The following is a 24,636-nucleotide window of genomic DNA, read 5'->3' as shown; positions in this document are numbered from 1 at the left end:
ATACCTTCCTGGTGAGGTGCCCTTTCACCTCACCATCGGGAGCACATTAAGTCCACGAATCCTGATGAATGGATTTTCTTCTACTGTACTTGTACAGAATCGTCCTTATTGCTTTCATACAGTCGCTGCATACGGCAGGGACGTGGTCATTGCCACTTTTGAGCTCCCCCCACCATATGCAGCAACCACAGATTCTCCAATTCAATTGGAAGTTTCAGCACCTGCTCTATAAGACGACTCCCGTGTATAAGACTACTCCTGCGTATAAGGCTACTCCTGTGTATAAGACGACCCCGCGTATAAGATGACCCCTGACTTTTCAGAAGATTTTCTTGGGTTAAAAAGTAGTCTTATACACCAGAATATATGTTTCAGCCAGAGAAGTCAGTAACAGCAGAACACATGATAAACAAACGTGGGCACAGAATATTATTTGAAAGCACAGAAATTCTGGACCACTCGGACAACCACTTTGTCAGATTACACAGAGAAGCCATTGAAATCCACAAGCACATGGACAATTTCATCAGAAAGGAAGAAACCATGAAAATGAATCAAATTAGTATTGAGAAACACAAGAATCAAGACAATAACTAATGAACACCATTCAGAAACAGGGATCCCTCTAGGCCAGTGGTTCTCAACCTATCAGTCCCTAGGTGATTTGGCTCCTCCCAGAAGTCCCAGCCAGTTTACAAGCTGTTAGGATTTCTGGGAGTTGAAGGTCAAAACATCTGGGGACCCACAGGTTGAGAACCACTTCTCTAGGCAATAAATACTCCAGGGGAACAAAGATCTGGCTACTTCTAGGCAGATTCACTCACTATTGACTATGCAATCTTCTCAGTTACACACATGCTAATTGATGAATCCCACTCAAACACTTGCAAATCAGGCTTGCTAACTGCACCCTTCGCACTTGGTTAATAGACATTGGTTATTTCTCCCACCCAGGACATTCCATAGATAGATAGATAGATAGATAGATATTCCACTTGCTTTACCATCATCAGATCCTCTCAAGATGATAGCCAGCCACAGTTGCAGGCAAAATGTCAGGAGAAAATGCTGCTAGAACAGGGCTTATACAGCCTGGAAACCATGCAACAACCCAGTGATTCCAGCCGTGAAATACATAAAACAGTAAATAACTAGTCTTATTTTTGAGAAGGAATATATATGGCTGAACATCTATTACCAGATCTGCAGAGACATTTGGTTTCACAGGGTGGCAAGGTAAGTGACATATGCACATTCTGTAACCTGGAAATCAGAAAGGACATTGGTCATCTCTTATACATATTTTTTGTTACATATCGGTTTTATTTATTTATTTATTTATTAATCAATCAATTTTATATACCGCCATTCCCCGAAGGCTCAGAGCAGTTTGCAATATACATATGCGATACATTTAAAATTTTAAAATAAAATAAAAATTCCGATCAGCAAGATTCAAATGCCAGCCTAAATAAGTAAGTTTTACAAGCTCTACGAAAAGATAGTAAGTCCCACATAACAGATGGCAAAAAGAGGAAATTTTATGAAGAATGTAACTTCATTTTAAGATTTACACAGCTATATAACCAAATGCTTGAACAAGAACCAGTTTTATCTTTTTATAAAATATTTAAAATAAAAACATGGTTTTTGTCCTGGACAAAATCTAAATAAAGAACCAAGAGATGCCATAAAAAGTCAGTTGTCTTTGCATAAATAATGGAGTTGCATCTGTCTTTACCTTCAAATTCAACCGATACTTTCCAGTGGAGATTCTGAATGTGCCGATAGAGCTTATGACCAGAACAAGCCTTGAACCTTTCTTCAGGGCACAGTGGGCATAACTTCTTGTCACCTAGTAAAATTAAAAGATCAAAACAAGGAGAGATGCAATAATTTGCCTCTTACTATGAATTCGTATGGGAAATAGTTTAAAAGAGTGCTCATTTCTGTAATTGATAGGGAAATATCCTTTAATACCAGAAGCATTTTCTTTTCAGCCTTATGTTAATCACACCTGGAGCGAATTCAAATACCTGCATTCTCAGAAGCAGATGTGGTTAAGCAACCTTCCTTCAGGTCAGCCAGCTTCTCTAAATCAGCAAGCGTCCTTTGAATTGAAATATGTTTCTCTAGAAGAAAACAAATCAATTATTTTTTCAGTTACTATTTTTATATTGTCTAGAAATGTTCAGTAAATTGGGACTGTATGTTATTCCTTTAAAGTAATGGGGTGAATGAGGATTTCTAGATGTTGATGGATAACAACTCCTTGCATTTGTCACTACCAACTATGCTTCCTATGGAGCTGAAGTAAGATGCGGGGCCACCTGATCCCCATCTCTGTCTTAAAGAACTCTGTGGCAGCTTGGAGGTTTTCTGATGAGCAACACTAAATCAATTATTCACCAGCACAACTGTCAAATATCCCTATTCACCAGAACAACTGTCAAATATCCCTATTTTCCCTTGTATTGCTGGATCTTTCTAAAAAACAAAACATTAAACTACTGTGTTTACTTGAGCATAATGCATCATCAAATCTAATTAGTGCCTCAACTTTAGCAATGTACCTTAGCCAAAAAAGGTAAGCTTTAGACTTGGGTAAATATGGTATAAAAACATTTTAAATGATATAAAAGTCATGACCAGACTCTTGTATGGTAGTTACATCTTCATAGAGGGCCTAAGCATGTGGGAATTAGAAGTGGACACTTTTAAAACATCTGTATCCGGTAGAAGGCGGTTATCATATCAATATGTAGCACAGCTGACAAATGCACAATGAGATCAGAGTGCATCAGACATTCTTGCCATTGTCCCAAATATTTTAAATACTGTTAAAAGAAAGAATTTGTAAAATGGGCATAAACAACATGGGTTTGCATAAACCAGTAACAATGTAAACTAAGTATTTTTGTAAACTAAGTATTTTTAAGAGGCAAGCACTTTGGGACTACTATGCGTGCTTCAGCTTACACTCATCCTTTGCACTGGTGAAATTTTGACTTATATGTTCACAGTATTTCTTTTGATGCTAAGCCTTAAAATAGACATTGGGGCAGTCTGCTGTAGTAATATTCACATGCTTAGAATCAGGAGACAGGTATTAGAAATCATGCAAACATCATCTACAGACTGTATATATTGGGACAAAAAACCTCTTAGAGGGTTGGATAATGGATCCAATAGATTAGTGTTAGGTTCCTTTATAGACTCTTGCTCTGCTTCCTCCATTTCGATTTTCACTTCATCATCAATTATTTCCACGTCTGGTTTGTGGCTCTCAGTTTTCCCAGAGTCATCAGTGCCATCTACAAAAAGATGGGGAAATATGGTCACTATACATGTTAAATAACTTTATTTGCAACAGATTAAAATGCATTAATATCACTACCACAAAAATGCAAAAAAAGATCAAGATCCAGCCCGATTCTCACTTAGGATTCTACACTGTAGTAATAATGTGGTTCGATAGCACCTTGATTGCCATGGCTCAATTTGCCAGAGAAGGCTAAAGACCTTGTAAAACTACAACTCTCTGGATTCCATAGCATGGAGCAGTGGTGTCCACTAGCAAAACGTCGCTTTCTTAGTCTTGAAGCAGCCACAGAAGGAGCATTCAGGCTCCTTTAGCTCCCTCTCTGCTCTTTTTGCCAGTGTGCAAAAAACTTTCTATTCAAATAGGGTTTTCGCCTTTAATTGACTGGATAGAAGGATGCGACAGTTTTTTTGTCCTATGCTTTTTAATTGTTGTAAATAAATGTTTTATTTAGATTGATTCTTTAATACTTTTTAAGTACTAGGCTGGACCCAAAGCATAGAGAGCTTTATAGGTGATAACCTGCACTTTGAATTGGGCCTGAAAACACACAGCAGCCAGTGGAGCTGTTTTAACAAGGGAGTGGTATGCTCCCTGTAGTCAGCTCCTGTGAGAAACCTGGCTGTTGCTCTTTGCACTAATTGCAGTTTCCGAACCGTCTTCATAGGCAGCCCCACGTAGAGTGCGTTGCAATACTCCATCAAAGACGTAAGTAAGGTGTGGACCATAGTGGCCAGAGCAGGCTTTTTGAGGTACGGTTGCAGTTGATGCACAAACTTTGTGTGAAAGCCCTTCCAGCCCTTCCGCTGACATCTAAGCTTCAAGAGTCATCGCTGAGTCCAGTGTCCTTAGGTAAAGGTAAAGGTTTTCCCCTGACATAAGTCCAGTCGTGTCCAACTCTGGGGGTTAGTGCTCATCTCCATTTCTTAGATATAGCTTTATAGGTGATAACTTGCACTTTGAATTGGGACCAGAAACTTATCTGCAGCCAATGGAGCTGCTTTAGTAGGAGCATAATGTGCTTCCTATGGCTGGCTACAGTTAGTAACCTAGCTACTGGTCTTTGCACCAATTGCCGTTTCCGAGCTGTCTTCAAGGGCAGCCCCAAATAGAGTGCATTACAGTAATCCAATCTTGATGTAACTAAGGCATGGACCACCGTAGCCAAGTCCAGCCTCTCGAAGTATGGTCAGAGCTGGCGCACAAGCTTTAACTGTGTGAAGGCCCTCCCAGCCACTGCCAATACCTGAGCTTCAAGAGTCAGCGCTGAGTCCAGGAGGAATCCAGACTGCCTACCTGTATCCTTAGGTAAAGGTTTTCCCCTGACATTAAGTCCAGTCGTGTCTGACTCTGGGGTGTGGTGCTCATCTCCATTTCTAAGCCGATGAGCCGGCGTTGTCCATAAACACCTCCAAGGTCATGTGGCCAGCATGACTGCATGGAGTGCCGTCACTTTCCCTATTGATTTAGGGGGAGAGTAATCCCGCCGAGCAAAAGTAGCCATGCGATACCCAGATTAGCCCACAACTGACCAGGATGACCTCTGTCTTGTCAGGATTGAGTTTTGGTGATAGTGTGATAGCTGGGTCTGGAAGCTCCGAGCCTTATGCACATTCCGCAACGGTGGGTGTGAAAAATGGAAGGGGAAAGCAGCAAACAGAGGGTGGGAATATACAGGGTGAGGCAGCATAACTTCCTTTTTAAAAATGCGCACCATTCACCATTCAGTCGTTTGAAGACGTAGCGGAGCACTAGTGGTCTCGTTCGAGAGGAGGGAGTATAAAGTTTTGTACTGACACAGTTCAGTCGCCATCATGCGTTGGAACAGTGAGGAGCGTGCTTTTGCCGTTGAGGCCTACTTTTCGAGCGGATTTGGAGTGGCCGGCCCGCTCTCCAGATTTGGCCCCTTGTGATTTTTTTCTATGGGTTTTTTTGAAATCCCGTGTTTATGTGAACTGTCCAAGGACCCTACAAGATTTGAAGACCAACATCCAGGAAGAAATTGCCAACATAATGCCTGCTATGCTGGCAAGAGTCATGAAAAACGCCAGAAACAGTGTATAGAGAATGGGAGACGTCACCTACCTAATTTGATTTTCAAAACGACGAAAAACAAAACTTTAGGTATGTGCCTACATTATAAAAAAATTCTGATTCATACAATGGGTTTTATTAAGTTTTGAAAAAAGGAAATTATGCTGCCTCACCCTGTACTTCGTAGTTATATTTGGTAGAATGATAGAGAGGAGGCAACCATCTTTGAGAGTTCTTGGAGAACGGGAGAAGTTCCAGCAGATTGGAGGAGGGCCAATGTGGTCCCAATCTTCAAGAAGGGAAAAAAGGACGACCCAAACAACTACCGTCCGGTCAGCCTCACGTCGATACCGGGCAAGATTCTGGAAAAGATTGTTAAGGAAGTGGTCTGCAAACACTTAGAAACAAATGCAGTCATCGCTAATAGTCAACATGGATTTATCAAAAACAAGTCATGTCAGACTAATCTGATCTCTTTCTTCGATAGAGCTACAAGCTGGGTAGATGCAGGGAATGCCGTGGATGTAGCGTACCTGGATTTCAGTAAGGCCTTCGACAAGGTCCCCCATGACCTTCTGGCAAGGAAACTAGTCCAATGTGGGCTAGGCAAAACTACGGTGAGGTGGATCTGTAATTGGTTAAGTGGACGAACACAGAGAGTGCTCACTAATGCTTCCTCTTCATCTTGGAAAGAAGTGACAAGTGGAGTGCCGCAGGGTTCCGTCCTGGGCCCGGTCCTGTTCAACATCTTTATTAATGACTTAGATGAAGGGCTAGAAGGCATGATCATCAAGTTTGCAGATGACACCAAATTGGGAGGGATAGCCAATAGTCCAGAGGACAGGAGCAGAATTCAAAACGATCTTGACAGATTAGAGAGATGGGCCAAAACTAACAAAATGAAGTTCAACAGCGACAAATGCAAGATACTCCACTTTGGCAGAAAAAACGAAATGCAAAGATACAGAATGGGTGACGCCTGGCTCGAGAGCAGTACGTGTGAAAAAGATCTTGGAGTCCTCGTGGACAACAAGTTAAACATGAGCCAACAATGTGACGTGGCGGCAAAAAAAGCCAATGGGATTTTGGCCTGCATCAATAGGAGCATAGTGTCTAGATCTAAGGAAGTAATGCTACCCCTCTATTCTGCTTTGGTTAGACCACACCTGGAATATTGTGTCCAATTCTGGGCGCCACAATTCAAGAGAGATATTGACAAGCTGGAATGTGTCCAGAGGAGGGCGACTAAAATGATCAAGGGTCTGGAGAACAAGCCCTATGAGGAGCGGCTTAGGGAACTGGGCATGTTTAGCCTGAAGAAGAGAAGGCTGAGAGGAGATATGATAGCCATGTATAAATATGTGAGAGGAAGCCACAGGGAGGAGGGAGCAAGCTTGTTTTCTGCTTCCTTGGAGACTAGGACGCGGAACAATGGCTTCAAACTACAAGAGAGGAGATTCCATCTGAACATTAGGAAGAACTTCCTGACTGTGAGAGCCGTTCAGCAGTGGAACTCTCTGCCCCGGAGTGTGGTGGAGGCTCCTTCTTTGGAAGCTTTTAAACAGAGGCTGGATGGCCATTTGTCAGGGGTGATTTGAATGCAATATTCCTGCTTCTTGGCAGGGGGTTGGACTGGATGGCCCATGAGGTCTCTTCCAACTCTTTGATTCTATGATTCTATGATTCTAGGAGGGGAGGGTTAGGATAAGGTTTAAGGTAAGGGTTAGGATGGGTTAGGGTAAGGTTTAGGGTTTGGGTTAGGATTAAGGTTAGAATCAGGTTTAAGGCTTAGGCTTAGGGTTTGGGTAAGGTTTAGGGTAAGGGTTAGGGTTTTACCTGAAGGAGCGAAGCGGAAACAGTGTAACACTCAGAGCTTCCAGACCCAGTTTTCATACTATTACCAAAAGCTGGGTTGCAGTTAAACATAACTTTAAAAACTGGGTTGCAGTTAAACATAACCCGGTGGTGGCTCCTCGGCTGTGGAACACCCTTCCCGCAGACATCAGACTGGCGCCCTCCCTTATGACATTCCGCAAGAGACTAAAGACGTGGCTGTTCGAGAAGGCGTTCGAACAAGTAGTGCAATAACTGGTAATGACGATAGGAACGGAACAACGGAAAACGATATTGGATTGTGGTTCAACGATGAGACAACTCGAATGACTTTGTTGTAACTGTATTATTGATATTGAGATTGTGGATGTTATTGATGGTGATGCTTTTGATATTGCTAGTTGTTGTTAGATTATGTCTTGTAAATTGCACCTTATTTTTACATGTTGTACACCGCTGTGAGTCGCCCCTGGGCTGAGAACAGCGGTCTATAAGCACAGTAAATAAATAAGTAAATAAATAAAATAAAAAAACAAGATTATGGCAACAAGAATGAAATAGAGGGAGAAAATGTGGAGGCAGTAACAGACTTTGTATTTCAAGGTATTTCAAGATGCAGACTGCAGCCAGGAAATCAGGAGATGCTTACTTCTTTGGAGGAGAGCAATGACCAATCTTGATAAAATAGTGAAGAGTAGAGACATCACACTGGCAACAAAGATCCACATAGTCAAAGCAATTATATTTCCCATAGTAACCTACAGATGTGAGAGCTGGACCATAGGGAAGGCTGAGCAAATGAAGATAGATGCTTTTGAACTGTGGTGTTGGAGGAAAGTTCTGAGAATGCCTTGGTCAGCGAGAGAATCCAACCAGTCCATACTTCAAGAAATAAAGCCCGACTGCTCATTGGAGGGAAGGATAGTAGAGACAAAAATGAAGTACTTTGGTCACATCATGAGAAGAAAGGAAATCTTAGAGGAGACAATGATGCTGGGGAAAATGGAAGGAAAATGGAAGGTACATGGATCAAGTCTCCATAGATCCCTCCTCCTATGTGGGGTCCCTCAAGGTGCAATTCTCGCTCCTCTTCTCTTCAACATCTACGTTAGACCCCTTGCTAGTTTGGCTCGGAGTTTCGGCCTGAACTGCTATCAATATGCGGACGATACCCAACTCGTTCTGCGCCTGGAGCAACGTCAATTCCAGACAATTTCACCCTATGTCTGGAAGCTCTGTCGAACTGGCTACGTGCTAGCAGACTGAAGGTGAACCCGGCGAAGACTGAGATTCTCTGGCACAGCCACCCGGCAGGTCTGACTCATCAGTTACCCACCTTCGATGGTGCCGCTCTATCTCCATCGTCCACTGTTAAGAGCTTAGGTGTCGTCCTGGATTCGCAGCTGACAATGGAAGCTCAGGTTGCTGCTGCCAGCAAACAGGCCTTTTTCCATCTACGACAAGCGAGGCAACTGGCACCCTACCTATCTGACGAGGCTCTGGCAACTGTCATCCATGCCACGGTCACATCTAGGCTGGATTATTGCAACGCCCTGTATGTGGGCCTTCCGATGTCTATGACCCAAAAGCTCCGTATTGTTCCGAATGCGGCAGCCAGGTTACTCACAAGAGCGCCCATGAAATGCCATATATCACCAGTGCTGCAACATTTACATTGGCTTCCAACTGAGTACCGTGGCCTGTATAAGATGCTAGTTCTGACCTTTAAAATTCTTTACGACCAGGGTCCATCGTACCTTAGGGACCGCCTCTCCTTCTCCCATCATCGGAGGTCGCAACGACCAGCCCAACGCGACTTACTCTATATACCGGGTCCTTGAGAAGTGCACTTGGAAAGTACCAGACGTAGGGCTTTTTCCATTTCTTCCCCTGCCTTATAGAATTCCTTGCCGCCCTATATAAGAGCCATGCGTGACTTAGGGCCTTTTACTCTCGCACTTAAGACCTGGCTTTTTACTAGAGCATTCAATCTCTGTTAATTTTTAATTTCTGTATGTATGTATTTTATCTTTTACAATTTAGCTGTAAATCGCCTAGAGCATTCTCGGATGGAGGGCAATTAATAAGTAATTAAATATGATAGTGAAGATGATAATGATGAAAAAGGAAGAGGGGCCAACAAAGGGCAAGATGGATGGATGGGATCCTTGAAGTGATTGGCTTGACCTTGAAGGAGCTGGGGGTAGTGACGACCGACAGGGAGCTCTGACGTGGACTGGTCCATGAAGTCATGAAGAATCGGAAACGACTGAACGAATGGACAACAAACCTGAGTTTCAGTTTGTTAGCCTCCACCCAGCCCATCACAGCTGCCAGGCACTGGTCCAAGACTTGAGAGGTTTGGAGCCCTACCCCAGAAGTGGCCCTAGGTAATTTTCAACAGTAAGCACACAGTATCCCCCCCCAAAAAAAACCAATCACTGATATATATTTTCTGTTCGTTGTGGGAGTTGTGTGTGCCATATTTGGTTCAATTCCATCATTGGTGGAGTTCAGAATGCTCTTTGCAGGCCCCTAGCCAGGATTTCGTTTCAGGGGGGGGGGGGGGGAGGGGGCTGAATTTTTTTCGGGGGGGGGTTCGGGGGGGCTGAGTCTGAGTGAAAGAGGGTCTAGCCTAGCAAACCTTTTGTATCATTACCCCGATAGCCCCATGCATATGGGATATATTGAGTATGGTGATCAGATCATGATATGAATAAACATAACAGTTTAAATAATGCACCAGTAAGGCCTTTTCGCAAACCACCATCAGAATTTCGGGGGGGGGGGGCTGAAGCCCCCCGAGGTCCCCCCCCCCCCCCCGGCTACATGCCTGGCTCTTTGATTGTACGTGAACTATACATCCCTATAACGACAACTCCCCCCCCCCGCCCCCAGTACTACCTGAGGAGGACCCATAACGCTGGGCCTGAAGTTGCGGGGAAACAACGCACCTGACGCCTGCACGCACTCAAACCCCCTCCCCCACCCCCGGGGAAGGACCACAAACGCGACTCCTTCCCCCTTTCCTTCCTTACTGGGCTGCTCAGTTTCCTCCTCCTCCTCCTCCTCCTCTCCGCCTTCGGGGGGAGGCCGCGGGGGGAGCCCCAGGAGCAGCAGCCCCGACGCCTCTCCGTCCGCCATTTTCCCCGCCGAACGGCTGAGGCCCCCGCGGCGCGCCTCTCGGGACGCTCGGCGGACAGCGTCGTTGGCAAACCCCTCAGCGGCGGCGGACTACGCTACCCAAGATGCACAGCGGCCCGAGCGCCGGCAGAGGGTGCCAAACGCGAGAGGAAGAGGAACCACAACACCCGGCATGCAGCGCGCGCGGCACGGGCTGAGTTTGAGGAAAGGAAGACGCGCCACAGCAAGAATCCGTCGGGGAAGTGGAGAGGCTTCCTTGGAGGGGAAGAGGTCAGTGAAAGGGGCCGGGGGAAGGGAACTCAGAAGTTGCCGTGTTTCCGGAAGCCCCTCTTTGTAAAATTGTCCGCGTAGACCAGGAATGGACAAACTTGGGCCCTCCCTCCAGGTGTTTTGGACTTCTACCATTCCTAACAGCCTCAGCTCTTTCCTTTCCTTTCCGCTTAAGCGGCTGAAGGGAAAAAGGAAGGGCTGTTAGGAATGGTGGGAGTTGAAGTCCAAAACACCTGGAGGGAGGGCCCAACTTTGCCCGTGCTTAGCGTAGAGCAGTGGCTCTCAACCTGTGGGTCACCAGCTGTTTTGGCCTACAACTCTCAGAAATCCCAGCCAGTTTACCAGCTGTTAGGATTTCTGGGAGTTGAAGGCCAAAACATCTGGGGACCCACACGTTGAGAACCACTGGCGTAGAGGCTGGAGTTTGGCATAAGGAGAGGGAAGCGAGGCCACTCCTCTGACAGGGCGGCAGCCGGATGTTTTGTTGTTCTTGTGGTGAGCAGGCCTCGCCTCGGCCCTCTTGCTGAGGGGCTGCACTACAGGGCCAGGGCTTCCTTCATAGAATCCTAGAGTTGGAAGACACCTCATGGGCCATCCAGTCCAACCCCCTGCCAAGAAGCAGGAATATTGCATTCAAATCACCCCTGACAGATGGCCATCCAGCCTCTGTTTAAAACAGTGATTCTCAAGCTGTGGGTCCCCAGATGTTTTGGCCTTCAACTCCCAGAAATCCTAACAGCTGGTAAACTGGCTGGGATTTCTGGGAGTTGTAGGCCAATACATCTGGGGACCCACAGGTTGAGAACGACTGGTTTAAAAGCTTCCAAAGAAGGAGCCTCCACCACACTCCGGGGCAGAGAGTTCCACTGCTGAACAGCTCTCACACTTCTTTGTCATGTTCAGGTGGAATCTCCTTTCTTGTAGTTTGAAGCCATTGTTTCGCGTCCTAGTCTCCAGGGAAGCAGAAAACAAGCTTGCTCCCTCCTCCCTTTGACTTCCTCTCACATACTTATACATGGCTATCATATCTCCTCTCAGCCTTCTCTTCTTCAGGCTAAATATGCCCAGCTCCTTAAGCCGCTCCTCATAGGGCTTGTTCTCCAGACCCTTGATCATTTTAGTCGCCCTCCTCTGGACACATTCCAGCTTGTCAATATCTCCCTTGAATTGTGGTGCTGGTGCCCAGAATTGGACACAATATTCCAGGTGTGGTCTAACCAAGGCAGAATAGAGGGGTAGCATGACTTCCCTGGATCTAGACACTATGCTCCTATTGATGCAGGCCAAAATCCCATTGACTTCTTTTGCCACCACATCACATTGTTGGCTCATGTTTAACTTGTTGTCCATAAGGACTCCAATATCTTTTTCACACGTACTGCTCTCGAGCCAGGCGTCCCCCATTCTGTATCTTTGCATTTTGTTTTTCCTGCCAAAGTGGAGTATCTTGCATTTGTCACTGTTGAACTTCATTTTGTTAGTTTTGGCCCATCTCTCTAATCTGTCAAGATTGTTTTGAATCCTGCTCCTGTCCTCTGGAGTATTGGCTTTGTTGTTCATTCGTTCAGTCATCTCCGACTCTTCGTGACCTCATGGACCAGCCCACGCCAGAGCTCCCTGTTGGCCATCACCACCCCCAGCTCCTTCAAGGTCAGTCCAGTCACTTCAAGGATGCCATCCATCCATCTTGCCCTTGGTCGGCCCCTCTTCCTTTTGCCCTTCCACTTTCCCCAGCATAATTGTCTTCTCTAGGCTATGCTGTCTCCTCATGATATGGCCTGTGAAGAAGCGCTAATCCCACTAGATGCCACCAAAATTATGTGAGGAAGTATTAATCTTCTTTAATGCCACCAATATTCTGTGAGGAACCTTCTTTTAGATATCAATTAAGCTGCCACCGATATGTTTAGAGACGCTGGTTTATGTCTCTGTTTATCTTTAGTTGTGTTGTGAGGTGACTTTGGTAGTGTGGAATGCACCAAGCATAAAAGCAATGGAGGAGGCAGGTTTGAAATACAAAGAGAACAAGTTTTATTGTTAACAGAACGTAATTGTTGCAGTTTTGAGAATTTGAACTTGGCACAAGGCTTGATGTTACAAAATGGCTGGTTTGAGATACATGCTTCTGATGTTACAAATCTACAAACTCCTTCTTAGTGAAGTGCTTATACTACTTCAGAGTTCCCTATTGTGAATATCCACACTGTTTGCCCTATACTCGGAACAAACCACTGATCACCAGTCTTTCCTTACTGGCAATCCTTAAAACCCCCTCTGTTAGATTCTTTTAACCTAAGCAATCTAACAAGGTAACACCTTCAGCTCTCTTGCTGAAGAAATATTCACAAATTCTAAGAACTACTGAATTCTCACAGCTTCACAACACTCTGAACCTCTTCCCCGGGTCTCATCCACCGGACTAAACTACTTTCCCCAGAGTCCTTTCTTGACTCTGCTATTTCCCAGAGCCCTTAACTGGCTCTGCTCTTCTCCGGGTCTCATCCACCGGACTAAATATTAACTGACGCTTTCAAACCTTTTATTCCTTAAACTCCGCCCACCTCCTCTGAGGCAGTGTTACCATGGCAACCTATCCCTCACAGTTAGGCCATAGCAACTAATGTAGAACCTAAATACAGTTTAAATACAGTATAATAAACACTCTATAATAAACATTTCTCTACATGGCCAAAGTACAACTTTGTCTCTAGTATCCTTCCCTCCTGTGAGCTTTATTTCCTGGAGGATGGGCTGGTTGGATCTTCTCGCAGTCCAAGGCACTCTCAGAACTTTCCTCCAACACCACAGCTCAAAAGCATCTATCTTCCTTCACTCAGCCTTCCCTAAGGTCCAGCTCTCACATCCGTAGGTTACTACAGGGAATACCATGGCTTTGACTAGGCGGATCTTTGTTGCCAATCTGATGTCTCTACTCTTCACTATTTTATCGAGACTGGACATTACTCTCCTCCCAAGAAGTAAGTGTCTTCTGATTTCCTGGCCACAGTCTGCATCTGCAGTAATCTTTGCACCTAGAAATACAAAGTCTGTCACGGCCGCCACATTTTCTCCCTCTATTTTCCAGTTGTCAATCATTCTTGTTGCCATAATCTTGGTTTTTTTGACGTTTAGCTGCAACCCAGCTTTTGCACTTTCTTCTTTCACCTTGATTAGAAGGCTCCTCAGCTGCTCCTCGCTTTTGGCCATCAGAGTGGTGTCATCTGCATATCTGAGGTTGTTAATGTTTCTTCCAGCAATTTTCACCCCAGCTTTGCATCCATCGAGCCCCGCACATCGCATGATGTGTTCTGCATACAAGTTAAAAAGGTTGGGTGAGAATATGCAGCCTTGCCGTACGCCTTTCCCAATCTTGAACCAGTCAGTTGTTCCGTGGTCAGTTCTTACTGTTGCTACTTGGTCCTTGTACAGATTCCTCAGGAGAGAGACAAGGTGGCTTGGTATGCCCATCCCACCAAGAACTTGCCACAATTTATTATGATCCACACAGTCAAAGGCTTTAGAATAGTCAATGAAGCAGAAATAGATATTTTTCTGAAACTCCCTGCCTTTCTCCATTATCCAGCGGATATTGGCAATCTGGTCTCTCGTTCCTCTAGTAGTATTGGCTATCCCTCCCAATTTGGTGTCGTCTGCAAACTTGATGATCATGCCTTCTAGCCCTTCATCTAAGTCATTAATAAAGATGTTGAACAGGACCGGGCCCAGGACGGAACCCTGCGGTACTCCGCTCGTCACTTCTTTCCAGAATGAAGAGGAAGCATTGGTGAGCACCCTCTGGGTTCGTCCATTTAACAATTACAGATTCACCTCACCGTAGTTTTGCCTAGCCCACATTGGACTAGTTAGTTTGCCAGAAGGTCATGGGGAATCTTGTCGAAGGCCTTACTGAAATCCAGCTACGCTACATCCATGGCATTCCCCGCGTCTATCCAGCTTGTAACTCTATCGAAAAAAGAGATCAGATTAGTCTGGCATGACTTGTTTTTGATAAATCCATGTTGACTATTAGCGATGACCTCATTTGTTACTAAGTGTTTGCAAACCACTTCCTTAACAATCTTTTCCAGAATCTTGCCTGGTATTGACGTGAGGCTCACCGGATGGTAATTGTTTGGGTCATCCTTTTTTCCCTTCTTGAAGATTGGGACCAGTTTATCTCTTCCTTATTCTCCTCCTCAAACTCTCTTTAAAAATCGAACTATGTTTGAGATGAATTTGAGGAACATGTTGGATACAGATAGGTGGTGTTTATATAATCCTTCCCTTGGACAGAAGAAAAAAAATCTATTATGAATGCATTAGAAATCAATTTCTCATATTTTGTTTCTTGTCAAGGTCTGAAACTTAAACATGTCAAAAAAACACAAGAAATCTGAGAAAAAAGACAACCCTTCAGGTAACAAGGTAGGAATGTTTGTTTGTTTTTATTTTGTAGACATAAGTAGAATAATGTCAACTTCATTAATCCTTTCATAGTACAAACAGCATATTATTAACTTAATATTCTTAACATTGCCAAATCCGCATTTGTCTCCCACATGTGTCTGCAATATTACTCCCCTCCCTACCCCCTCTCCCCCCATTATCTGGGAACAGTACTTTCATTTGTTAGAATATTATTTAAATTCAGTAGTTCTCAACCTGTGGGTCCCCAGATGTTTTGGCTGTGATTTCTGGGAGTTGTAGGCCAAAACACCTGGGGAGCCACAGGTTGAGAACCACTGTTTTAATTAATCAACCATGGAGAGTGTTCTTTGTATTTTACTTTTACTCTTATCTTTCCCACTTCAGATCCCAGTTCTTCTTGATTCGGCCTGATGTATATTTGGCTCCCCTTTGAAGGATGTAATCCTGGAGCATAAAATCTGCTAAATATTCAAACCATTTTTAACCCCACTTTCTGTGCTCTTTCCAGCCCAACGCCACAAGTTGCTTGGGTGGCGACTGCCATATATTTTATAATTTCAGCCCAGTCTTTAATGTCCTCCCTATCTAATTTCTGAGTGAAGAATTCTTTTTTGTTCTACTCCAATTTATGCAGTTAATTCTTCTATTTCCTTCTTTACCTTGTTATAATTTTTTTTGTACTTTATCACAGTCCCACCACATATGAATATAGAAGCCAATTCCTCCACATCCGTGCCAACATAATTTTGTGGTTGATTTAGTTATGTGAGCTAATTTAATTGGTGTTCTATACCTTTTGGTCAATTTTTTTCTTTTGTGTTTCTCTAGTCCTTATGTATTTAATTGAATTGTAGGAATATAATGTTTGAATGTGGAAAATAGTAAAAAGTAGATTGGATTTAAATCGTGCAAGGTCAGTGAATAAGACCAGAGGTGCAGCTACACTATAAAACTAATACAGTTTAGTACCACTTTACTATTGTGGTACAGTGCCATGGAATCCTGGGAATTGTAATTTTATAAAGTCTTAAGCATTCTCTACCAAAGAGTACTGGTGTTTCACCAAACTGCAACTCCAAACACTTCTGGGCCTAACAGTGTTTTTTTGTTCAATTTTTCCACTTTAACAGAGTCCTGCGCCCCTTAACCCTAGCAAATTGTGGGGTCTATTCCAGATATATTTCAGCCAGCTTCTTGTTTAATTTCATTGTTCAATTTACTTCATGCATACCTTGAGAAGTAAATGAATTCTATTGATAACTTCAAGATTGTCAGATTTTGTCTTTGTTAGCTGAATTAATAATTCTAAATTCTAAAACACCTGTCTTTTCACTAAAATAGTACAGTTATTTTGAATTACTGGAATGGTGCTGTCAGATTGGAGGCTGATAATCATACGTGTTTTTTCCTCTCAGAAACATGAAAAGGCGGAAATTGGGAGTTATCGTGCTAAAGATGATCCAAGTCAAAGGTAATTTTTCATTTGCCATTATGAGCAGTTGTTAAAACATTTGAATTTGTTTTAACAAGTAATTACCTTTTCTTCAATATTTGGAAATCTAATTTGCCCTCATTGGAAATACAACATCATGTGAAATGCATTTATTTATTGTCAAGTCTAAAATTGTTACAGATCAGTTGCATTACTTTTTAATCAAATACATTTACACATTGTACGTGAAGGGTACATAACAGAAAAATGACCCTCCTTCAATTTTAAGATCTGTTTTTAAAAAATCTTTTACTATTTAGGGAACTAAGGCATGAAATTGGACATTTAGTTTGAAAGTTTTGATTTCTGAAATAATAGAATGAATGTCGGGACACAGACGCCTTAAAGGGCCAGACTCAGAATTAGTTCGAAAATAGAGTTTATTAAACAAAAGAAAAGGACTCAGAAACACTTAACTCAGTGTCTCTGGTCAAAACACAAAAGCAGAAACCAGTCCTGGTTCAAAAGAGGTAACTGAAGCAATAATCCGGATTATCCGGAGAAAAGAACCGGATATAAACAAAGTGCTCTGAAAGTCCCACAAAATAGCACAGCAAGTAAACAGTTAACAAACAAAAGAGCTGCAGGGAAGAAAGCGTAGTCAAGCGAAGTCCGAGGTCGTAGCAAGCCGAATCCAAAGTAGCGAAGTTCCAAAGTCCACGTAGACAGCATTGTAGTCAAACTGGTCCGAAGTCAAGGAAGGGAGAAATCAGCACTCACAAGAATCCAAGCCGAGTCAAAAGCACACACGAACGGAAGCAGTAACCTGTAGATCCAGGACCCAATGCCAACATGGAACAGGTAGCGACAAATACCCAATGCACGAACATAAACCAACACTTTGCCTTCTGCAAAGATTCCCCATTTCAGAGCCTACTTTTATCTTACACATCATCATCAGAAGATGGGCTGACCTCCGCCCCATCGTTATCCCTTGCAGCTGTTCTTGAATCCACATGTGAACTCCTACTCCCATCCCTCCAACTTCTCCATCTTCTGTCAAGACTTAGGTCCCCCCAAGACTCAGCCGTGTTATGTTGAGATACATTTAATAACTTTAAGGCAAAATGGCTCTGAAAGGCCCGTTGGCCCATTATTTGGAACCAGTTTGATTTAACCAAATTTTGATGAACTGAGAATTATGAGAAAACAGGTAACAGTGATATTGAGAGAAATACATAATTCTCTGGCAAAGCTGAGAATTCAGAAAAGCCCGAATTTGGTGATATTGGAATCCAAAACCCAGTAGCAGACAGCAAAATGGGAGAAAATTAAGTCTCCTGGAAGCAATACATAAAGGCTTCAGCAGGAGACTTATAAGATCTATCAACAAGTGTGGCATGAGGCCAAACAGAAAAATTAGCATAGAGAAGCAGTGGTAGATGTCATAAAATGCCAGATTTGTGATGCAACAATGTGAGGAAACATTGTCATGGGAATGTTGGGATACAATGAAAGGGAAGTGAAGAAGAGGATCTCTTGTTTGGACTATTTCTGGATGGAAAATGGAATGGAAAAAAAGATATCTAGAGTTTATGATAACAGCCAACAAAGATTTGTGAAATCTGATTAATTATTGATTATGATTAATTATTGATTATTATTCTGATGGAGGGAAAGTATTTGTCTTATTTCAAGAGAGATTGGGTATTTATTGATGAATATGAGGTTGGAAGGATTTACTAATTGTGAGATTTATGAACTAGTAATATGTTACTGCATTTAGAAGTGTGAGCAGGGCCGTAGCCGGGGGTGGTGGTGGTTAAGGGTTCACTCCCCCTCCAAAAGGGTTCTACCCCCCCCCCCCAAACCTGGTTTACTCAATAATTTGAACTGGTTAACCAAGTTATAAGTAAACCAGGTTTCTTTTTTAACCTAACACATTTCATGGCAGGATTGAACTTTTAAACATCCCCCGGCCAAGGCCCTGAGTGTGAGTATACAATATTTCTCAAAGGGAGTAAACTAGTCAGAACTAAAAACAAACATCAGAAAGGGGGTGAAAGGTCGGTAGATTAGTTTGTATCTTTGTTAGTTCATTTTTGGTTTTGTATGTATGTTTGTGTATTGTTTGATTTAGTAGTTTTGTTAGTTGTAGGTTGGTGTTTTATATTACATTTATTTTTATGGGGAGGATATTGTTCTTTTGTTTGGTGCAATTTGTTTCTTTGTATATGTCTTTGTATGCTGGTTGGGTTTGTTTCTTTGAATAAAAATAATTAAGTTGTGCAAATAATTGGAATATAGCACATTTGACAGTATCATTTGCATACCTGCCCACAAAGGGGAAAATTGATACTACTTGAAAGCCTGCTGTGAACAATTTGTCCAGCACTGTGCAGGTAAAATCTAAATTAAGACAATTCTAATTAGTGTAACTTTGGATCCTACTTCTCCAGTGATAAATGATACTTTTCAGTTTGCACAGCCCCTAAGGGAGTGGATAGGAACCTATAAGAGATGAGAGAGAGAGAATGTGTGTGTGAGAGAGAGATCGTTGATCTTCTTGGCTTATTGAATAAAGAATCTCCCTCTTTTCCACTGTACTGGATAACTACCAGTTAATTTTCACCATTCTGTTTCTGAGCAACGTAGTGGCTTATGTGGTAGCACCAGGCCCGTAGCCAGGATTTCGTTTCGGGGGGGGGGGGAGGGGGGCTAAAAAATTTTCAGGGGGGGTTTCAGGGCGGGGGCTGAGTTTCGGGGGGGGGGGGGTGGCTGAGTCTGAGTGAAAGAGGGTCTAGCCTAGCAAACCTTTTGTATCATTACCCCAATACCCCCATGCATATGGGATATATTGATTATGGTGATCAGATCATGATATGAATAAACATAACAGTTTAAATAATGCACCAGTAAGGCCTTTTCGCAAACCACCATGAGAATTTCGGGGGGGGGGGGGCTGAAGCCCCTCAAGCCCCCACCCCCGGCTACATGCCTGGGTAGCACCCAACCCCAGAGGTTCCTGTATAAGACTTACCTAAAACCATTTTAACCTATTTTCAACAGCTCAGCTGACTTACAGTCTATTTTTGAACACAGTGCGAAGTACTGGGTACAATCAATAAAGCTCTAAAAGGCTCTAGCCCAGGTTATCTGAAAGGATCATATTATTTAGAGGAGCCCCTTCTTTCAGTCCTCTCATAGGAACACAAGAGAGACCCTTCTCAATGGATGCTCCCAGGCTCTGAAACTGCCTTCTTAGAAAGTCTAAATGGATACCCTTCTTACTGTCCTATAGGCAGGTGAACACTTTTTTCTTTGAGAACCGATTCTCATGAGGGAAATGGCCACTAATGGTGTATGTTGCTTTTTCTATTTTAAATGGTCATACATCTATATAGCACTTGATTCTATTAATAGTTACATTTTAACTTTTCACATTCTATATTTCTATTTTTGTAGACACGTTTTATGTTGTTATTTTGTGACCCTAAAGTGAGTCCATCACAAAGTTTTCTCTACATGATTTGTTCGGAGGAGGTTTGCCAATTCCTTCTTCTGAGGCTGAGAACATGTGACTTAGAATAATAGAATCATAGACTTGATCAAAGTTACCCAGTGGGTTTCCATAGTTGAGCATGATTTGAATCCTGATATCCAGTGCCCTATTACAAGACACAAACCATTGCACCACATTGGCTTTTATCTGTTTCCCATGCATTGAGGAAATTCTACTGTGTTTATGATCAAATGTCCTCATCGATGGAGTATCAAAATCAATCTATTTATAGTGTTGGTTAGTATAAAGGAAAAGTAAGTTACATGTTTCTAATATATTGAGGTTCATATCTGTTTCAAGTAAAGCCTCAGAGGTTGTCAACCACATACAATGAGGGGAATGTTGATTTTTTTTGTTGATATATGTCCTGTACTTCAGATTCCTCATTATTACTGTATATACTTGAGTATAAGTCTAGTTTTTCAGCCCTTTTTTTAGGCTGAAAAAGTGTTCCTCGGCTTATATTTGGGTGAGGGTCCTGGTGGGAAGGCGTGGGGCTGAAAGAAGGGCTTCCCGCACAGCAATCCAGCTCTCCTTCCTCTCCATCTCTCTCGCACAGCGTACACCTTCATCTCCTCTCTTGGTACAGTGCGCACCTTTCTCTCTTCCTCTCTCAGCGCCAGTCTTTGCCACTTTCCTTATTCATATACACACAGTATTTTCCCCAAAATGTACAGTTAAAATAAACCAAGGTGATTATTGGAAGGCTACATAAGCGCATTTATATTGAAGGTGGTTAGAATAATAATTTAATCAGAGTTGGGCAGTCTTATCTTAAATTACAGTTATATGTAAATATTTAAAAACATTTAACCTACTGATGCCTCAGTTAATGTAATTTTATTGCTATCTATTTTTTTAAATTTACCAGTAGCTGCTGCATTTCCCACCCCCCATTTTATACTCGAATCAATACGTTTTCCCAGTTTTTTGTGGTACAATTAGGTGCCTCGGCTTATATTCGGGCCGGCTTATACTCGAGTATACAGTAGTTAACAGTCGGCTTCATTAGCTTTCCATCGCAGTTTTAAAAATTAAAACTGGATATTTGTTTTACATATTGTAATTCATATTATGGAATTTTAAAAAAGGATGACTTTGACCACAGTGCTAGAATAATAGAAAACAAGGGTCAATCGGAACAGGCCATTGTATGCAAAAGCAACCAACAGACAGGGTTTTAAATAAATCATAAGGAAGCATGACCTTAAATGTGTCAGTTTTTACCACATGGATTCTAACAAATGAATAGTATGAGAAAGGGCTGAGTGTGTCTGTGAAATGATTGACTGCATTGGTTTAATGCAGCCTCTGAGGCAGCTCGAGCACAGTCCAGTATTTTATTTATTTAGATAACTAGCCATCCCCTGCCATGCGTTGCTGTGGCCCAGTCTGGTGATCTGGAAAATAAAGTAATGAGAAAGTATTGGGTTCTAATATATGTAACTTCTTTATGTTTGTGGGTAAACAGTATTTCTTCTTGTTTCTTTGTCAGTATTGATATAGAGATTACTGGGTTTGCCTACTCTGGAACATGCAACATATAATTGTCCTTCTTTAGTGGTCCCTTTCAAATCTATGATACTATATCTGTCATATACGTGTGTGTGTGAATTATATCTATAGCTGGATGGCTCTTTGTCAGGAGGGCTTTGGTTATGTTTTCTTGCTCTGCTGAAGGGAGTTGGACTGGATGGCCTTAATGCACCATTTCTCAACCTGGAGGTTAGGATGCCTGCGGAGGTCATACAGAGGTGTTAGAGGGGTCGCCAAAGACTATAAGAGAAAACAGTACTTTTTGTTGGTCATGGGGATTCTGTATGGAAAGTTTGGCTCAATGCTATCATTGATGGGGTTTAGAATGCTCTTTTATTGTAGGTGAACTATAAATCCAAGCAACTACAACTCCCAAATGTCAAGGTCTATTTCCCCCAAACTCCATCCCTGTTCATATTTGGGCATATGGAGTATTCGTATCAAGTTTGGTCTAGATCCATCATTGTTTGAGCCCACAGTGCTCTCTGGGTGTTGGTAAACTATAACTCCCAAACTCAAGGTCAATGCCCACCAACCCTTCTACTGTTTTCTGTTGGTCTTGGAAGACCTGTGTGCCATCATTAGTGAAGTTCAGAATGCTCTTTGATTGTAGGTGAACTATAAATCCCAGCAACTATAACTCCCAAATGACAAAATCTTTTTTTTAGTGATGGTCACTTATTGGGTTGCTAGGCGTATTGTGTCCAAATTTAGTGTCAATTCGTCCAGGGGTTTTTGAGTTATGTTAATCCTACAAACGAACATTACATTTTTATTTATATAGATGCTTACCCCACTCCTCAGTCACAAAGTCACTCACAGCAGCTTACACAATTTTAATTTGCCCTTGGGCTCACAATGTACATAATTATTACTTAATTATTACATAAGACACATTGTGGCTGTGTCCAGCTGGCTGGCTGGCTGCCTCCCACTCAGTGGCCAGCAGAATGGCAGTTGAAGGTGGTGGGAGGGGCTCCCAACAGCCGCTGGGTGAGATGCCATGTTCCCACCATAGTTCCAATTTTTGCATATCTGATAGCTTCTTTTCTACCTTTATTTTACATGTGTGTATATGCTTTCTAGTCATCTGTCAATTCCTGTTGATCACATGAATTTCATAGAGTTTTCTGTGGAGTACTGAAAAAAGAGGGAGTTTGAGGCTGTACCTGCAATTTTGTATGTGCTTTCCATTTAATTGTACTGGAAATTCTGTTATGTTGGTTCTCTATATCCGCAAGGAAGAATGTCTATAGAAGGATGAAACACCTCCAGGTGTTTCGAACTTCAACTTCCATAATTTCTAACAGCCAGTAGGCTGTTAGGGAGTTGTGGGAGTTGAAGTTCATAATACCTGGAGGGCCAAAGTTTGCCCATACCTGTTATGCATGGATTTCTTCATAGAGATGTGCATCTGAATATTTAGCCATGTTGAAATATTTGAAAAGATGTCAAATGGAGGAGATGGTTTCTTGATGCTTTAGAGTAGGACTGCACAACTTGTGGCCTTCCAGGTTTTTGGGCCTTCAACTCCCAGAAGCTCTAGCCAGCTTGTCAATAGTCAGAATTCTGGGAGCCGAATTCCCAATTACCTGGAGGGCCACAGGTTGTGCAGGTCTACTCTAGAGACTACAACATGGAGCAATGTATTCAAATTGCAGGAAAAAAAAATATTCCACCTAAACCTTATGAAGAATTTCCTCAGCTATTTGTCAGGGGCCTCAGGGTGTGATAGAGTCTCTTTCTCTGAAGGTTTTTAAACAGAGGCTGGATGACCATCTGTTGAGGATGCTTAGATTGTGTGTTTATGCATAGCAAGAGGTTGGACAAGGTTGCTTTTGTAGTCTTTTCCAACCCTAGGATTCTGTGAGTACATATCTATTGTGATGGTTATTCTAGTGCTATGAAACTGTCTAAATGTATCTGATGACTCACTCGCCTTCTACATGAGAGCTGTTCATCTAAAACTGGACAATGAAAGGTGTAGAAATAATTTAAACTGCTTTTATTATCCATCACGATATATTTATTTATTATTTATTTATTTCTCGCATTGCTATCCCGTCCTTCTCAACCCCCGAAGGGGGACTCAGGACAGCTTGCAATGGGCCCCGTTCCAAAGCCATTACATAACGAATTACAAAATTAAAACCACAATTAGACATATAAGCATAATTAACAATACATAAGCCATTGTTAAAACAGTAAAACAGTCTCATCAGCCATATCATCATTCCAATCACATTCCCTTAAATTTGCATCTATTGTCCAAAAGCCTGGTCCCAAAACCATGCTTTTAGTTTCTTTCGAAAAAGTAGGAGGGAGGTGGCTATTTATTTATCGTGTCATCAGCAACCATTGTTTTACAATTCTAACAGAGCAAAACAAACACAGAGATTAAAAAGAAAAAAAAAAGAAAAAAAACCACGCAGATTTTGTAAATTTGGTATTTGGTTAAATGTCCTTTGACCAGTATCTGGCCACTTGGAGTGCCTCTGGGGTTGCCGCAAGAAGGTCCTCCATCGTGCATGTGGCAGGGCCCAGGGTGCACTGCAGCAGGTGGTCAGTGGTTTGTTCCTCTCCGCACTCGCATGCCGAGGATTCCACCCTGTAGCCCCATTTCTTAAGATTGGCTCTGCATCTCGTGGTGCCAGAGCGCAATCTGTTCAGCGCCTTCCAAGTCGCCCAGTCTTCTGAGTGCCCAGGGGGGAGTCTCTCATCTGGTATCACCCATGAATTGAGGTGCTGGGTTTGGGCCTGCCACTTTTGGACTCTCGCTTGCTGGGGTGTTCCAGCGAGTGTCTCTGTAGTTCTAAGAAAACTATGTCTTGATTTAAGTCGTTGACGTGCTGGCTGATACCCAAACAGGGGATGAGCTGGAGATGTCTCTGCCTTGGTCCTTTCACTATTGGCTGCTACTTCCCGGCGGATGTCAGGTGGTGCAATACCGGCTAAGCAGTGTAATTTCTCCAGTGGTGTGGGTCGCAGACACCCCGTGATAATGCGGCATGTCTCATTAAGAGCCACATCCACTGTTTTAGTGTGATGAGATGTGTTCCACACTGGGCATGCATA

General features: G+C 42.7%; 2 protein-coding genes across 4 annotated transcripts in view; one reads left to right on the top strand and one right to left on the bottom strand.

Moving 5' to 3' along the window:
* TRMT1L (tRNA methyltransferase 1 like) overlaps positions 1-10,437 on the bottom strand; it is a 31,531-nt gene extending 21,094 nt beyond the window's left edge. For both annotated transcript variants that reach the window (XM_060774506.2, XM_060774507.2), the window contains exons 1-5: positions 10,228-10,437; positions 3,162-3,314; positions 2,037-2,132; positions 1,742-1,855; positions 1,199-1,263 (exon numbers count right to left, since the gene is read on the bottom strand). In XM_060774506.2, coding sequence (XP_060630489.2) covers positions 1,199-1,263; positions 1,742-1,855; positions 2,037-2,132; positions 3,162-3,314; positions 10,228-10,333 — 534 coding nt within the window. In that variant the 5' untranslated portion in view covers positions 10,334-10,437. The remainder of the gene's footprint in view (positions 1-1,198; positions 1,264-1,741; positions 1,856-2,036; positions 2,133-3,161; positions 3,315-10,227) is intronic.
* Positions 10,423-24,636, top strand: part of SWT1 (SWT1 RNA endoribonuclease homolog) — a 61,344-nt gene continuing 47,130 nt past the window's right edge. For both annotated transcript variants that reach the window (XM_060774505.2, XM_060774504.2), the window contains exons 1-3: positions 10,423-10,603; positions 14,960-15,028; positions 16,447-16,502. In XM_060774505.2, the coding sequence (XP_060630488.2) occupies positions 14,975-15,028; positions 16,447-16,502 (110 nt within the window). In that variant the 5' untranslated portion in view covers positions 10,423-10,603; positions 14,960-14,974. The remainder of the gene's footprint in view (positions 10,604-14,959; positions 15,029-16,446; positions 16,503-24,636) is intronic.

Source organism: Anolis sagrei, chromosome 4, assembly GCF_037176765.1.
Source record: "Anolis sagrei isolate rAnoSag1 chromosome 4, rAnoSag1.mat, whole genome shotgun sequence".
Lineage (NCBI taxonomy): Eukaryota > Metazoa > Chordata > Lepidosauria > Squamata > Dactyloidae > Anolis > Anolis sagrei.
The sequence above is the reverse complement of the archived record's forward strand: the minus strand, read 5'-3'. Positions and strand labels throughout refer to the sequence as shown.